Consider the following 15942-nt stretch of genomic DNA (forward strand, 5'->3'; position numbering starts at 1 on the left):
GTCCTATCCAGAAAGGCAACCGCCTCACTTTTCATTTGGCTGCCCCACCTCTGCTGGAGCCAGCGCAGGCTCCTCTATGCCCTTACATCCGCACAGGCCAAGGCCCTCCACTCTGCATGCTTTTCATTCATTTACATCCACTCAGAATGCCCCTGGATCCCCTCTTTCAGAAACTAGCTGACCCATGTTTCAAGGCAGTGGAATGTTAGTTCAGAGCACAAACCCTGGGCCACGCTGCCTGGGTTTAAATCTTGGCTCTGACATTTAGTAGCTGTGGGACTTAGAGGCAAATTCTGAGCCTCAGTTTCCCTATCTATAAAGTGGGGATAATAACAGTACCTATCTTACAAGGTTGTTGTGAGGACTGAGTTAATGCCTGGAAAGGGTTTAGATCTGTGCTTAGTGTTTAACAAGAGCTAGGTAAGAACTTCCTGTTACTATCTTCATCCGAGACAGTGTCTAGCCCAGGGGTCCTAACGGGGGCCTTGGCTGGGTTTCTCCCACTTCACTTCCTGAGGTTAAATCTAACCCTTGTGAACAGAGGCATTTCTATGGAGGAAGAGGGCACAGCTTTCAAATGGGGTCCATGATCTAAAAATTGTTAGTCCATAAACCTCATTTTACAGGCACTGAGAAAATAGTGGCACAGGTCAACTAGCTCTAAGTGAAGGGCACAAATGTTTTTCAAGCAGGAGGCACATGTTATTAAATCACTACCTCATGTCAATGGAGCAATCAGGCCTCTAGAAGAAACTTTCAAAATGCTCAATTAGCCTGGTTGGCATGGCTCAGTGGTTACGCGTTGACCTATGAACCAGGAGGTCACGGTTCCATTCCCAGTCAAGGCACAAGCCTGGGTTGCAGGCTCGATCCCCAGTGGGGGTTGTGCAGGAAGCAGCCGATCAATGATTATCTCTCATCACTGATATTTCTATCTCTCTCTCCCTCTTCCCTCTTCTCTGAAATCAATAAAAAAATATATTTTTTTAAATGCTCAATTAACTAATGAGCTAGATACCAAAAGAAGCAATTTAGTCAGTGATATCTGTGAAGAAATATTATTCATAAAGTTGCAGGACAAAGGTCACCAAACCTAAGCAGAAAGGAGCCTCAGAGATGACAAGACCCAGCCTCCAGTAAGTCCCTCCAGGGTCCCAAGGTCACTGATAAGTAAGTGAACAGCTGCATTAAGAGTGACACCCAGGCTTCCAGACCCAAACCAAATCCACTGACATTGCCACTGAACAATGGAATTCTAGACACTCAGCAATCAAAAGATCCAAAACAGAGTATTTTTTCCTTAAAAATAAATAAAGAAAAAAAAGAACCACCACAAAACATTAAAAAAAGAAGAAAAAAACAACTTTGGAAATTAGTTATCCTAGAAGTCCAAGGGGTGACGAGAAAGCAAATTCGGGAGTCCATGAACTCTGTGCTCTTTGTTGAGCAACAGAATCAAATATTTGTTTCCTTCCCATAATATAACCATTAACCTTTGTTAACATGTTAAGTGCTAAGCCTGTGTAGTCTTCCTTTCCGTTTAGCTCGCGATATCCGATTTCACCGATATCCAATTTTCACCAGTGACTGACGAGGTCCGGACGGAAAGTACAGTCAGTCACCGGTGACTAACTTGGCGCTTAACATGTTAAACTACAATACTGATTCTATTCACATAAAAGGTCACTGCAGCAGAGGAAACGCGTATTTTAAGTATATTCTAGCCTGTCATTGCTAACACCTGTGCCTACCCTGACCCGGCCAGGACTTTAGGGGGTCATCTTTTAGTGGAGAGGCTGCGATGCTCACTCAGGATCCCACATACAGGGCCAGAGGTTCAACCCTGGCCCTGTGACTCTAAAACCAACCTCACCAGTTATCGTTAGGTGCCTCCTCTAGATTTCTGATATGCTAAACATGTTTAAAACTTCCCAGGCATATGGGTCACAGAATTCTGGCGCACATCAATGCGAGTCCCACCTCAAGCATGCTCCCTGTCTGCCAAAACCTGCTCTTCTGTGGATAGGCCCCCCTCCTTTGACCTTGGCTGTGTGATATCCATCTTCTCCCCTCCAACAGGCCAAGAGAGCACCATGGACTTTATACTTTCCCTCCAGGTCAAAGGAAGGGCCCATGTGCAATGACACTTCCAAAACACAATTGTGCTACTAGCAAATATTAACTATAAAGTGAAAAAATTTGTTTTAAAAAAATTAACCAATGAGGGTGTTGATGGAAAATACCATGGCAGAAAGAGTTCCAGAAATCCTTAAATCCCAAAGGGCTCTGGGAGAATACCTGCTCGCAGGTATGAAGGCAGGAAGGATCCCAAAGGAACGTGAGAAGTCATCGCGGACAGGCCCAAACCCCTGGGCTCCTCAAGCACACCGAGAATGAGGAGGCTGTCCTGACAGACGTGGCAGGGGAACAAGTGACTCTGCTTCCCCTCCTGAATCATCCACTTACTGGAGGGAGGGACAGGAGAGAAAAGGACAGGCAGAAGGAAGGTGGGCTGGAAGCAGAATGTTCCACAAAATGCAATGTGTCATCTTAAGAATGAAGAATAATATCCAGTCAGTTACGATTTTTCATCCATCTTGGCCACTAAAATTACCTCCTAAAGGTCTCCAGATTCAGAATGATGAACGTGCAGATGGTAGTAAGTACAGAAAGTGCTGTGCAGAGATCAGGAGAGGTCTCCTGCCTGCCTGACCTCTATGCCCAAGTCACTATGGCAGCTCAGAGGACAAGGAAGGGATGCACATGTAAGTGCTCAAGACTCAAACTACTAGGGGTGGGTTGAGGTGGGAAGAAACTAGAAGGTAGAAGCAAGGGTGGATCATTTGAGAAGAAGTGTCTGCTTGTTGAGACAGGAAAAGATGGGACAGGGGCTCTCTACCAGACAGTGCTATGGCAGGGGAGAGGGCTTGTACCTCAACTGCCCACCACAATGGCGGGTGTAGCTGTGCCCCAAAGTGTGCTGGGCCCACTGTGCCAACAATGCCCTCCAGGGGACACCGAGAGCCGAGAGCTGCAGCAACAAGGCTGAGCACCAACCAGCGGCCTAAGGCCTCCTTTTGCAGGAAGGAGCGGGGGAGGAGTTGGAAGCAGGTGCCTGCCTGTATTAGAGGCTCCACAGCAGGATGTGAGATATAGGAGAAACCCAGAGTCAGACCATGGACCTAGGAGCCATGCAAGAGAGAACGGAAGTAGCTTCCCTGGTCAACCTGCTGAGGATGGTCGAGTGAGGCTGAGAAAGGGAGTAAGGGTGTGACCGCTCTGGCACGTACCTATGGTAGTGGTCAAGTCACATCTACGGAGTCACTGGCACCTCAAAACAGCGTTTTTCTAAAGGAATTTGCTGTGTGTCACCGTGCAACACTCAAAACATGAGCACAGTATCTAGAGTTTGAAGCCACTCAATTAAAATGAATACTTACCACAGCTATTACAGGAATGAGTACACCTAAGTTCCCTGCGCTGCTCGAAGCCTAGAAAAGAACAGAAATAAGTCAATGATAAGCATGTCTTTATTAAATAATTGAAAAGACACAGTGTTGTGTAAAGTTGGAATTCTTTAATCTAAAAGAAGTGATGGGAGGTATACAGAGAGAGAGAGATGTATAAAAATGCTCATCCAGCATAATTTTAATAGCGAAACAACTTAGATGTCAAACAGTAGAATGATTACATAAATCATGGCACCTCTGCATAATTAAACACCAAACAGCTATGAAAAAAACAACTTCCTGAAAAATATTTAATTACCTTGGAAAGTGTCCCAAAAATGTTAAATGCAAAAAAAATCAGGATATAAGAGTATACTCTGAATAAGTAGTAACTCAATTATGTAAAATAAATATATTAGTATAACAAATCTAGCAGGAAGTCTGTCAAAATGTTAACAATGATTATATCTGAATAGAGGAATTATAGGTACTTTTTGCTTTATTATTTATAAATTTCTATATCTTTTCTATAGTAAACATATAGTAAACATTCTTTCCAAGTTAGGAAAAATTTAGGGGTTACTTAAAAATAACTAAATAGCCCTAGCCGGTTTGGCTCAGTGGATAGAGCATCGACCTGCGAACTGAAAGGTGCCAGGTTCAATTCCGGTCAAAGGCACATGCCCAGGTTGTGGGCTCGATCCCCAGTTGGGGGCTTGCAGGAGGCAGCAGATCAAAGATTCTCTCTCCCTCTTCCTTCCTCTCTGAAATCAATTAAAAAAATAAATAAATAAAAGGGAAGTTCCCTGGCCAGACACATAAATGTGGCTAAACTATGGTACACATTCATTAGCTAAAGTTCTGGAAGCACATGCCCAACCACATTTGGTTTATTTTCTATATTTACAAAAATATGAATGTGAGGCACTCTTTCAAATGCTTCACACAAATCAACTGTAGCAGTAGCTCAATAAACTCTTGCCTATTCACACTGCATGACCGGTAAATAGAAACTATTTGCAAAGAAGAGAATTCACAGCCTGGCACCTGGGGATCCCTACATTGCCCTGAGTACAACACCCATCCCCAGCCCATGAGGGCAGGCAGAGGGGAGCAGCCCACAGGCCCCAGGGGGTGTCCTTCCTGGCACTGAGGTCCGATTCCCTAGGAAGAGAAGGAAGATGGCTCCTGACACACCCCTCAGGCAGGTTACAGCCTTTGCTCTCAGTGCTGAGCTACTCTGCCTCATTAGAGTAGCCCTCAACCTGGTGCCAAAGGCCTCGCTGGACATGGTGGATGCCCTGTCTGCTATGCATCAGGATGGGCCTAGCTGTGCACCATCCCGGGAGACTTGAGAAATCAACCACTCAGATCACTGGCAGGAGCCTTGCAGAGCAAGGCTGAATTAGAGTGAAGGGTCTTAGGATTACTTTTTTCCCTCTCAGCCACGATTTTCACATGAAGGGCTCCTTCTCATTCAGTTTCCAACCTAGCTGTCATGTCCCCAGAGAGACCTTCTCCATCCTCACCATGCTGCCCGTTTTGTTTTCACCATCTCCTCCCACTAAGCCCACAGGAGCAGGCACCTTGTCTATTTACTTCCATAGCCCGGGTACCCAGAACAAGGGTTGGGAAACTGGACTGTGGCCAAATCTGACCCACCTATTTCCTGGAAATAAGTTCTATGGGAGCACCACTGTTCGTTTACTGACTGGCTATGGCTGCTGTTATGCTACTATGGCAGAGCCGAGTAGTTTCAACAGAGACCATATGGCCCACAAAACTGAAAACATGTACAATCTGGCATTTTACAGGAAAAGTGGGCTGACCTCTGCCCTAGGCACATAGTAGCTGAATGGTAACTGTCTAGAGAAGAGGAAGGAGGGAAGAGGATGTAAGAGGAGACAAAGGAGGAAGAAGGGGTGGAGGGATTGGCATCCACATGACCTGTCAAAGGAGAGAGAGGTGATGGGGTAAGAGGCTTAACCTGCCTCAACCTCTCCATTCTGTCTCTTTGGGGGTTGGAGAGCTGACATTTTGACTGTCCCCATAGACATGTCTCCCTTGGACAACCTGCAATTGGGCCAAATCTGGCCCTTCTCACACTGTCACTGTGTTCTGATGACAGCCTCTGCCCCTTGGCTTCTTGCACTTTACCAGATGTGCAAGAGGGGAGATGGGGTTGGGGTGATAAGTCTTCCTATAACCCTGGACTGGGGGACACAGCAGCCATGAGCTGGATGCTGTCCAATAAGGAGGCCACCCTCTTCCCTGACCCCTGCCAGCACCTCAGAGAAAGAACCTCGCCCCCTTTGTTCTTGCACTACATCAGCTGTGTTTAAGTCTTTTAACACAGAAAGCAGCATTATTTCAACCAAGATGGAGCCTGAAGATTCCATCTTCAGCAGGACAGCAGGGCGACACGATGGCCACCCTCCTCCCTACCTTCAGGGCAGGCCCCTTCTCGCTGGCCCTCTCGCTGGCACGCTTTCCCTCCAGCCCCAGCTGCACAAACAGCTCCAGCAGGTTCATGAGCAGCTCATCCACGAGGTGCTCGTCCTGGATGTTGGCCGCGATGTTAGCCAGGGCGTTGATTACCGCCAGGGAGCAGTGCCTGGGGAGGGGGAGAGAAATGACGGCCACCACCAGTCAGGGACCCCCGCCCCCCGCCACCTCAGCCTGGTGCCTATGAAGAAAGAAGCCCTCCAGAGGAGATGCACACACCCACTTCGTGAACAATGGCCTCTGACGGGAAGTCAGGTGCTGCAGAAATGACTGTGACCTCTCTCCTGACATGCATTCAGGGTCTCGGGGGACTCTTTAAGTGCCAGCAATCTGCCTGCTGGGGACTTGGGAAGGTCTCAGAACAATTCCCTCTGAGTGACGAGGGCCTACTACATAATTATAAATGAAAGTACTTCTAGATATTTCCTGGACAATCCTCTTTTCCCCCTCAAATTATAGAGCCTTAATTCATCACTATCACCCCTAAAACTTTTGTCTGATGATCAGCTTCTTCCCAAAACTGCCTCCGCCCTGGGGCTGATGTTAGTATTGGCTCACATCAGATACTTAGGAAGTGCTAGTGGTCCTGGGACAACCTGCCACAGGATCACACATGCCAGCCCACATAACTCCAGACACAAAGCCGACATGCCCCCTCAACCAGATGCTGTGAGCCATCGAGGCTTGCCAGGCTTCTGTGGCACTGGGGGCAGCCAGACCCTGCCATTTCTATGCTGTGTGACCCTAGGTGAGTAGCTGACATCTTTGGGCTCAGTATCTTCCTGAGTAAAACAAGGACAATTCCCTCCTCCCAGAGTGCAGGAGGAATTAAACACTCTACATGAAGCACTGAGCACACCATCTGGCCCCCATAATCTCAGAGGAAACAGCAGCCATAGCAAGGCACCCACATCACTGACATGCAAGTTCCTAATAGATGAGGACAACGAATGGCAGTAAGTGCTTCCACTGGTGAGGAAGAGAACAACTCGCTTTTGGTGGCAGTATCAGAAAAGGCTTTATGGAAGAGAGGAAACTTGAGCCAGAAGTTGAAAAGCTGGTAGGCGTGGGAACACAGAAGGGCCAAGAGCAGCAAGACAGATGTGAGAGTCAGAGGAAAACAGAGCAAAGACAGGGTGGGGAAGGTTCGAGGAGCAAGGAGGTACAGGAGTCCCTTTCAGAGCGAGGAGACAATGTGGGAAAGAGGTGTTTTGGTCTGTGAGTCAGTTTCATTGCAGAGATCAGGACGGATAGACTTACTAGTAGAAGGAAGGGGAGGTGAGCTGGCCGCCTCCCCAACCCACTCCACAGGCTGTTCTAGTAGCCTGGGCTTGTGATGGTGGCAGTGAGAACGCAAAGAATAATGCCGAGAACTGGCATTTACTGAGAGCTTTCACATATACAATCTCAACTACCCACAAAACTGGAGACATTTCATGAATGAGGAAACTGAGGCACTAGCCACACTCCTGCCCACTGAGTTGGATGGGAGAACAGAAATGCCAACAAAGGGGCAATCTCTCTTCCTCTCTGCCCCAACCTTCTGCCTTCCTGACTTAACTTCCTTCTTCCCCTCTCTTCCCTTGATCTGAAAAACTTCTGTGAGATCCTCCAAACATGGAAAAGCATGCTTCCATCCTTAAGACATTCCCAGTAAGGGCATTGGACAAAGAAACATTTCTCAGTCTTCCAGGGAAAACTGGCCAGACTTTACAAATTCTACCTCTATGAATCTATCATGAGTAAAGCATCAGAGATGCTCACAGATATGTAGCTATTATGGTATTCAATGCAGTATTTATCAGCAGAAAAACTGGAAAACTATCTAATATCCATGCTAGGGACTGGTTAGATAAATCAGTGCTGCTATATGAGGCAGTACTACACAGCCATTAAAGACGACATGCAGAGGAATGTTTATGGCATGGCTGATGTGTTACTACATTCAAGAAAAATAGGTCACCCGGGCGGGCAATTTGAGCTGCCTGGAGTGGGGGAAGGCAATGAGCACTGAGCTCACTCAGCTCCAGGCGGTGGGCATAGGGGGTTCTCATTTCTCACCTTTTGTATGCACTGATCTGTAGCATATTTTCTTCAGTAAGAAAAAAAGGTTATTTAAAGGACAAATCTCCAAATCTCACATTTTTAAAAGGAGTTAAGTACTGTCATGATCTAAAGCAACAAAGAAGTCTGAAGAATTACCTATAGCCATGGTCCTTGTAATCTTTAGTGGCCGAGTACACGACAGAACTGGCCTTCACGCTGATCTGCTGGAAGAGATTCCACACTTCCTGATAAATGTATTGCTGGAAGAGAGCAAGGGACACAATTGTCATGACTACTCCCTGAAAGCCGCTCCTTGGAACACAGAAAGGGCCCCTTAGTTGTCATTCAGAGGGAAAGCTCCTGAATCATGGAACATAAGGCCCTAAGACCATCCAGAGCACCCATTCCCAAAACTTTCAGAAATTTTCAAATTAAAGCTAAAAAGGAAACAGCTTTAATTTAAATCCTGTAATTAACATCAACAAGGAATTAATCTAAACTTGTTTCCCCTAGCATTTATGAAACCATTACACTGGTCTCTTCTTTTTTATTATCATTTATTGTTATTATTGTTATTGTTATTATTATTATTATTATTATTATTATTATTATTATTGTTAAAGGCCTGGTGCATGAATTCATGCACACTGAAAGGCAATTAATTAGAAGAAATAATTTAATATCGCTATTTGCCCTTTCTCTATAATAGAAGTGCCAACCAAATTCATGATCGACAATGACAGATCGAAACACATGCATGTGATTGGCACCAGCAAGAGCTTTATATGTATCGCACATGCGCGAGTCAACTTAGTCTTTTATGTATATATAAACTTACTTAATTAGACCTGCTTTCTGATTTAGCTAAACTTTTTCCAGCCCACTGAAGCACTCAAACTTCTCTTTCAGGTACTTGTCAGCAACACAACAGTAAATATCAACAAGAAGTAGATTATTATTGTAGATCACGCAGGGAGAACAAAGGGTAAAACATTTAACTGCAGCCGTGTTTGACTGTATTCTGCGCAGTGAGAAAACCTGAAGTCATTTTCAAGGTCCACCATTTCTTACTTCTTTTCAGTCGGATCAAGTTTCTAAGCTTTCTAAATCGCCGTCGCTGTTTTCTGGCTAATGAAAAGAAAAGGATTCCACCAAGTCTCCTAACTACTTACTCCAGGACTTCTGTGAGGAACAAATGAGATGAGGCATGGGAAAATGCTTCACAGACATTTTGTTAAAGTGTGAAATGTTTGCACCTGGCTATAAAGTAAGTTGTGTTCCTGGGCTGAAGAAACCGCAGGAGGCTAGTTGTTTCTAGGGAGAGGAAGCTAGGTGTTGCTAAGTGACATCATTACCTGGCGCCCACAGCCACTGTTTCCGGCTGGGCTGGGCTGTGGGCTGCATTTTGGGCCGTGCGGTCTCGGAAGCATCGGCTGCGATTTGGTGGGCTGTCACTCTGGGGTGGTGGCAGGGCCTGTGTCTCACTTGGGGGAATCCGAGTATTACTTTGTGAGCACCAGGTCCGCGGTGCCGTTTCTCTATAAATGGCCAGTGCACACCACAGCAGCTCCTGCGTTGAGCATCTGCCCCCCTGGTGGTTAGTGCATGTCATAGCGACCGGTCAGACAGTCAGACACTTAGTATATTAGCCTTTTATATATATAGATTTTTTTTATCCTCACCCAAGGATATTTTTCCATTGATTTTTAGAGAGAGTGGAAGAGAGAGGGAAGGACAGAAGAAAATGTCAATGTGAGAGAAACACATCGATTGGTTGCCTCCTGCACATGCCTGGACCAGGGCCTGAGCCTGGCAGGAGCCTGTAACCGAGGTACATGCCCTTGACGGAATCAAACCTGGGACCCTTCAGTCCGCAGGCCAACACTCTATCCACTGAGCCAAACTGGCTAGGGCTATTCTCTTCTTTTTTAAAAAACCCCTCACTATTCAGAGTTAAGACAGTTGTGAGCATTTACCTGATCTGTAGGGTAAATTTAATCTGTATTTTTTACATTCCTGATAGTCAAAGGAGTTAATGAAGCTTGTTCAGGGTTAGTGGGTGGTTGGGGCCTTCCTTACATTTCCGGTGATAACCAGGCAGCCCAGCTGATCGATGATAAGCACGTCGAGGGGGGAGGGGGGCTGGCAGAATTTCTGTTGCAGGATCTGCAGAATTGGCTCCATGACCTTTGGGGTGTCCCTCAGGGCCACTGCGATGTGACCCAAGGCTCGAATGGTGTGGTCGGGAATCAAGTGAGCGTCCCTATGGGAGGGAAGAACAGAAGCATCTTGGAAACAGTCCTCTGGCACACAACAGTGAAATAAAACCTGGAAGCTGGATGTGGATGTCAGCATCATCACAATCTTTCAGATGAAGCATTCATCTAAAAGTGACAGCCTGGGATCCTTAACCACCAGCAGAATCATAAAGTCCTGGGTACCAGGTGGGAAGACACAGATGTTTCTCTACTCCCAGACATCCCAAGGTGGGTTTCTTCTGAAATTATGGAACAAAATGCACAATCCGTGTTGTGCAAGAAAGAAGCACAGAAGTGCACAATGCCAGCTACCCCTTTGTGCCCCAAGAGAATAACTGGCAGCCCTCTGAGATGGGACGTACTTGTCACTCTCCTGAGAGATGTAGAGCCGGTTGGAGAGGCTGGCCAGGAAGGCCTCCACAATCACTGCATCCACCGTCAAGCCAGCTTTCAGGCACCTGAATAGCAAGGAAACCCCCACAGCATTAGACATCACAACCACCAGATAAACGTGTTTTGTTTTAACTTTTCCTTTCTCAGGTTTACAAAGTTTAAAGAATTGCTCTGAACAATTCCCCCAGAACTCTGAATGAAAGTCATTACACAGAATGAATTCAAAGAACTGCTGCAGATTTTGCCCACTTTATAAAAATATCTGTCAGAAACAGTACCTTCATTATTTTGCCCAGAACAGTTTCCTTCACAATGTCATATTCACCTTAATTCCTGTATTGTTCCTTCACAAAAGTCATTGTAACTGATTCAAAAGACAGATGGTCCTGCCTAGCTGGTGTGGCTCAGTTGGCTGAAGTGTTATCCCATACACCAAAAGGTCAAGGGTTCGAATCCCGGTCAGGGCACGTACCCAGGTTGCAGATTCAACTCTGGTCGGGTTGTGGTCAGGTTGCATATGGGAGGCAACCAATCAGTGTTTCTCACATCAATGTCTCTCTCTGTCTCTCTCTCTCTCTCTCTTCCCCCCTACAAATCAATAAAAACATATCCTCAGATGAGATTAAAAAAAAGACACATGGTCCCAAGATGGCTGAGGGAATATTAAAATTATATTTCCCAGCCAGGGTGGCTCAGTGGTTGAGCACTGACCTAGGAACCAGGAGGTCATGATTCAATTCCCAGTTAGGGCATATGCCCGGGTTGTAGGTTCGACTCCCAGTGTGGGGGATGCAGGAGGCAGCCAATCAGTGGTTCTCTCTCATCACTGATCTTTCTATATATATAGCTCTCTCTCTTCCTCTCTGAAATCAATAAAAATATATTTGAAAATAAATATATATAAAAAATTAGATACCTTTACAAAATTATAAACATTTCTTATTTTATGAGTTTATTTTGTTTGGAACAGCCTTTTCTTCCTCCCTGGTCACCTGTCGCTCTGGCCCAGCCTCCTACCTGCAGATGTTGTCAATGGCAATGTCCCGGAGCTGCTCGTACATGGAGGGCTGGTTCTTCTTTCCTGGCATGACATTTAGGGTCGACTCGGAATGCTCGTTGGTCACACTGATTTTTATATCGTTGCCAGCAACTGAATGTAAAAATTCAAGTAAGTACCTGGTTAAGCCCATCACTTTCCACCCCCACCCCCACCCGTGTCTGTAATTCAAAACCAAATAATATGCCAATTATTTTAACTTATAATAGCAATCACTCTAAAGTGATTCAAGCAAACATTTCAGAAACAAAAGTATCTAAGAACAGGAAAGTAGAAATAAACATGTTTAAGTCAAAATAGGAAGAACACTGCCCTAGTTGGTTTGGCTCAGTGGATACAGTGTTGGCCTGTGGACTGAAGGGTCCTGGGTTCGATTCTGATCAAGGGCACATGCTTGGGTTTCGGGCTTGATCCCCAGGAAGGGGTGTGCAGGAGGCAGCGGATCAATGATTCTCTCTCATCATTTTTTAAAATATATTTTACTGAATTTTTACAGAGAAAAAGGGAGAGGGAGAGTTAGAAACATCGATAAGAGAGAAACATTGATCAGCTGCCTCCTGCACACCACCTACTGGGGATGTGCCCACAACCAAGGAACATGCCCTTGACCAGAATCGAACCTGGGACCTTTCAGGCCGCAGGCCGACTCTCTATCCACTGAGCCAAACCAGTTAGGGCCTCTCTCATCATTAATGTTTCTATCTCCCTCTCCCTCTCCCTTCCTCTCTGAAATCAACAAAAAAAATATATTTTTAAATTTTTTTTAAAATCAAAAGGAAGAACACTTAGGTTGCAAAGTGATAAATACATAAAACAGTAACTTAAGAAATGGTTCAGCTTGGCCAGTGTGGCTCATTGGTTAAGCATTGACCTATGAACCAGGAGGTCACAGTTCCATTCCCAGTCAGGGCACATGCCCGGGTTGTGGGCTTGATCCCAGTAGGGGGTGTGCAGGAGGCACCCGATCAATGATCTCTCTCCCTCTCCCTTCCTCTCTGAAATCAGTAAAAATATATTTAAAAAAAATAATGGTTCAAAAGGCCTGATGAGCACCCTTAGGCATCGACCCAGAGGGTTATCTAGCTAACGTGCACAAGCTGATAAGGGTAGGGGCAAGGGTGAGTGAAGGGGCCTTAGAGACAGAGGGACCCCTCTTTGTTCTGGGCTGGGTGAGTCTTTCAGGTTCTTGGATTTTGGGGCTATGGGCCTATGACCTCATCTGTAGAAACATAATACATTCCCTTGGGGCAAGGGAACTAGATGAATTGTGTACAGACAGTTACTGGCTCAGTGTCTGGACATGAAGAACTCGCACTTCAGGCAACCTTGATGAGAGAAGGGGCCAAAAAAAAAAGTGGGACCAGAGAGGGGCCTACAGGGATGGCAGGTGCTCATGGCAGGGAAGGCAGAGGAGACAAAGGCCTGGAGCCCTGAGGGGGTTCTGTAGAGAAAGCCATAAGAAAAGGGAGGAGGAGGAATGAGCCCACGTACAGGAAGACTGCACAGGCCAGCACAAGCTCTCAGTCACAGAACTGTGCTGGGCTCACACACAGTCACATGATCCTTTTCTTGGTGCCTCAAGTGCACACGGGGGTTGGGGGCTGGAGACACGGCCTCAGGTGCAGCCATCCTGTTACCTGTGTGGTACTGACTGTGATACTTATAGAGCTTCACCAGCACGGGGGACGGAACGACCAGGAAGTCCCGCAGAGACGGCGTCACCGAGTGCACCACCACCGGGAACCTTTCACACAGGCGTCCCAGACCCTGCAACACACCATGACCTGTTACACGGACATGTCCACCCTTCAAATACCCAAGTTTGAGCAGAAACTTCCAAGGTCAAAGCTCCCAAGGGGCCACCCAACCACGGGGCACAAAGACAGGAAAGGGAGATGGTCTTGCATCTCCTCCATCTAGGAGGGAGATATATTGTAAAGTTTGTCCGTTTCTTTTTGAAGCAAATTAGGAGAGAAAGGGTCTAAAACATGATTTCTAAACAACGGCAGACATGGAGTCACTGGGGTTTGCAACAGGTTAAGAGTCTCAGCAGAACAGAGCTGGCACCGCAAATGTTAGGAGACGTCCTCTCACGAGGCCCTCTGGCAACATTGCAGCCCTTCAACTGTCTGCTCGAGAACGGCCTGGCTGGCAGACACAGGGCAGCTCCCCAACAACCCAGCCGCTCCTGGACCCCCACAGAAATCCCAGCACCCTGTCGGCAGCACCCCCCACTTAGTGGTGAACTGTGTCACACAGGCTCTAGTTCAAGTTCCTAAAGACAACAGCTCAGACTCTGGCTAGTGTGCCAACCACAGCCTGAATGGCACAACAAGGCCCTATTGATGGGCTTTCAGCATCTCCAGTGTCTGGGAGACTGACCTGCAGACAGCAGATAAGCAAGGGCAAATGAGCAATGATGACTTTGCTGGATGTCTTGGACTGTAGCTTCTCAGACAACTTGATGCAAAGACTTTCTGCACCTAAATTCAAAAACCAGGGGAGAGCACAAACAATTAGCAAAAGGCCAAAATTTACAAAATACTCAGTCAACAATTAATCATATAATTTCACTAGCTGAAACCGGTTTGGCTCAGTGGATAGAGCGTCGGCCTGCGGACTGAAAGGTCCCAGGTTCGATTCCGGTCAAGGGCATGTACCTGGGTTGCGGGGACATCCCCAGTGGGAGATGTGCAGGAGGCAGCTGATCGATGTTTCTCTCTCATCGATGTTTCTAACTCTCTATCCCTCTCCCTTCCTCTCTGTAAAAAATCAATAAAATATATTTAAAATATATATATATAATTTCACTAAACCCCAGAGACACACTTTTTTGCAGGGTTTATTAATACTGAGAGGTTACGCCAGAAAGTGTTAAGAAGCAGGTTAACTGAAAGCATATCTCTGCTTCTTTTCTGCTGTTGCGAAAATGCCACCCTGCATGGTGTGACTGCTTTCTCTCCTCTGCTGGCCCTGAGCTCCCTCGTCCCTCTGTCCCCACAGTGGTTTGTGAATGGCAGCCATCCGCAAGTCTGCTGAATGCTCCCAGACAACGGCAGACGGGGAGTCACTGGGGTTTGCAACAGGTTACGAGTCTCAGCAGAAGAGAGCTGGCACCGCAGCCGTCAGGAGACATCCTCTCATGAGGCCCTCTGGCAAACATCTGCCGCTCTTCACAAGGCACTAAGTTCCCACTTCTCACACAAAAGCCTCAAGAACCAGCAATAAGTAGTGGCGAGAAAATAGGCCCTGTGGCCTTGGCCAGCACCATCCTCCCAGGTCCGGACACTAGATGTCCAGGGCATGGCAGGAGCTGATGCTCACCCTGCTCATCCTTCACGGCCCACACCATGAGGTCCACACAGGCGGCGTTTGCCTGGCAGCGGAGCTTGAGGGGGCTCAGCTCACTGTGGATCCGGTCTGCATCGTGCAGAATCTTCTGAAGCTCCCCCTGGCTGGTGTTGAACTGCTCCAGCACAAAATCATGGATCTCCTTCACAAAGGTGGTCGGGAGGTCTGTAGGAAAGAGAGTGGGCATTGCAGCTGGAAACAAAACTGCACCCAAATTCAGGCAGCAGCTGTGAACTTCTACAGTCTTTTCCTCTCTAAGAAAAAACCAAGAAGAACATGTTTGCTGCTGCTGCTATGGTTCCAAGAATGTCCTCTGGGAAGACCTTGGATAGGCAGTGCACAGCTGCCCTCCACACACGTGCCACCTGGCACTCAGAGCAAATGATCATTTCCCAGTGAAGTGAGAGCCATGCTTTGTTTCAAGCAATCAATATACTAAAAGCTAAATATATGAAACACCAAGATTTATCACAATAGAACTGATATAGTTAACATCAGGAAACACTTTAGCGATTTATGTATCTATTTTATATTACCATTTCTTCCAGTTTTACTGAGATATAATTGACATAGATCACTGTACACTTTTAAGGCGTTTGACATAATGATTGTACAAGTGAAGAGTAATTTTTTGAAAGGCTGTCAGTTATTAGATAAGGACAAAAACTGGTCGTAGCCTAAAAAAGAGAATTCCCTGCCTGCAGGGCTAAATCTTCAGAGCGTTCAGAATTTGCAGCCTTTTCAAACTCTCATCCTTGGGGCCTGGAAAACTTAGGAGAACCAAAGTGGACACAAGTCAGACCAGTCGAGGCAACACACAGCTCAGGTGGGAAGGGAGGGTTCCTGGGGGTCAGGCTAAGCCGGGCAGTCCCTGCCACACTCC

The 15942-nt window shown here is 46.6% G+C and overlaps 1 protein-coding gene across 2 annotated transcripts in view; it reads right to left on the reverse strand.

Annotated features, from left to right (window-relative positions):
* PI4KA (phosphatidylinositol 4-kinase alpha) overlaps nucleotides 1-15942 on the reverse strand; it is a 98277-nt gene that overhangs the window by 48852 nt on the left and 33483 nt on the right. For both annotated transcript variants that reach the window (XM_059677021.1, XM_059677022.1), the window contains exons 11-19: nucleotides 15033-15224; nucleotides 14091-14191; nucleotides 13346-13475; nucleotides 11669-11801; nucleotides 10621-10716; nucleotides 10080-10263; nucleotides 8157-8260; nucleotides 5895-6063; nucleotides 3441-3491 (exon numbers count right to left, since the gene is read on the reverse strand). In XM_059677021.1, the coding sequence (XP_059533004.1) occupies nucleotides 3441-3491; nucleotides 5895-6063; nucleotides 8157-8260; nucleotides 10080-10263; nucleotides 10621-10716; nucleotides 11669-11801; nucleotides 13346-13475; nucleotides 14091-14191; nucleotides 15033-15224 (1160 nt within the window). The remainder of the gene's footprint in view (nucleotides 1-3440; nucleotides 3492-5894; nucleotides 6064-8156; nucleotides 8261-10079; nucleotides 10264-10620; nucleotides 10717-11668; nucleotides 11802-13345; nucleotides 13476-14090; nucleotides 14192-15032; nucleotides 15225-15942) is intronic.

Source organism: Myotis daubentonii, chromosome 19 (genome assembly GCF_963259705.1).
Source record: "Myotis daubentonii chromosome 19, mMyoDau2.1, whole genome shotgun sequence".
Taxonomy (NCBI): domain Eukaryota; kingdom Metazoa; phylum Chordata; class Mammalia; order Chiroptera; family Vespertilionidae; genus Myotis; species Myotis daubentonii.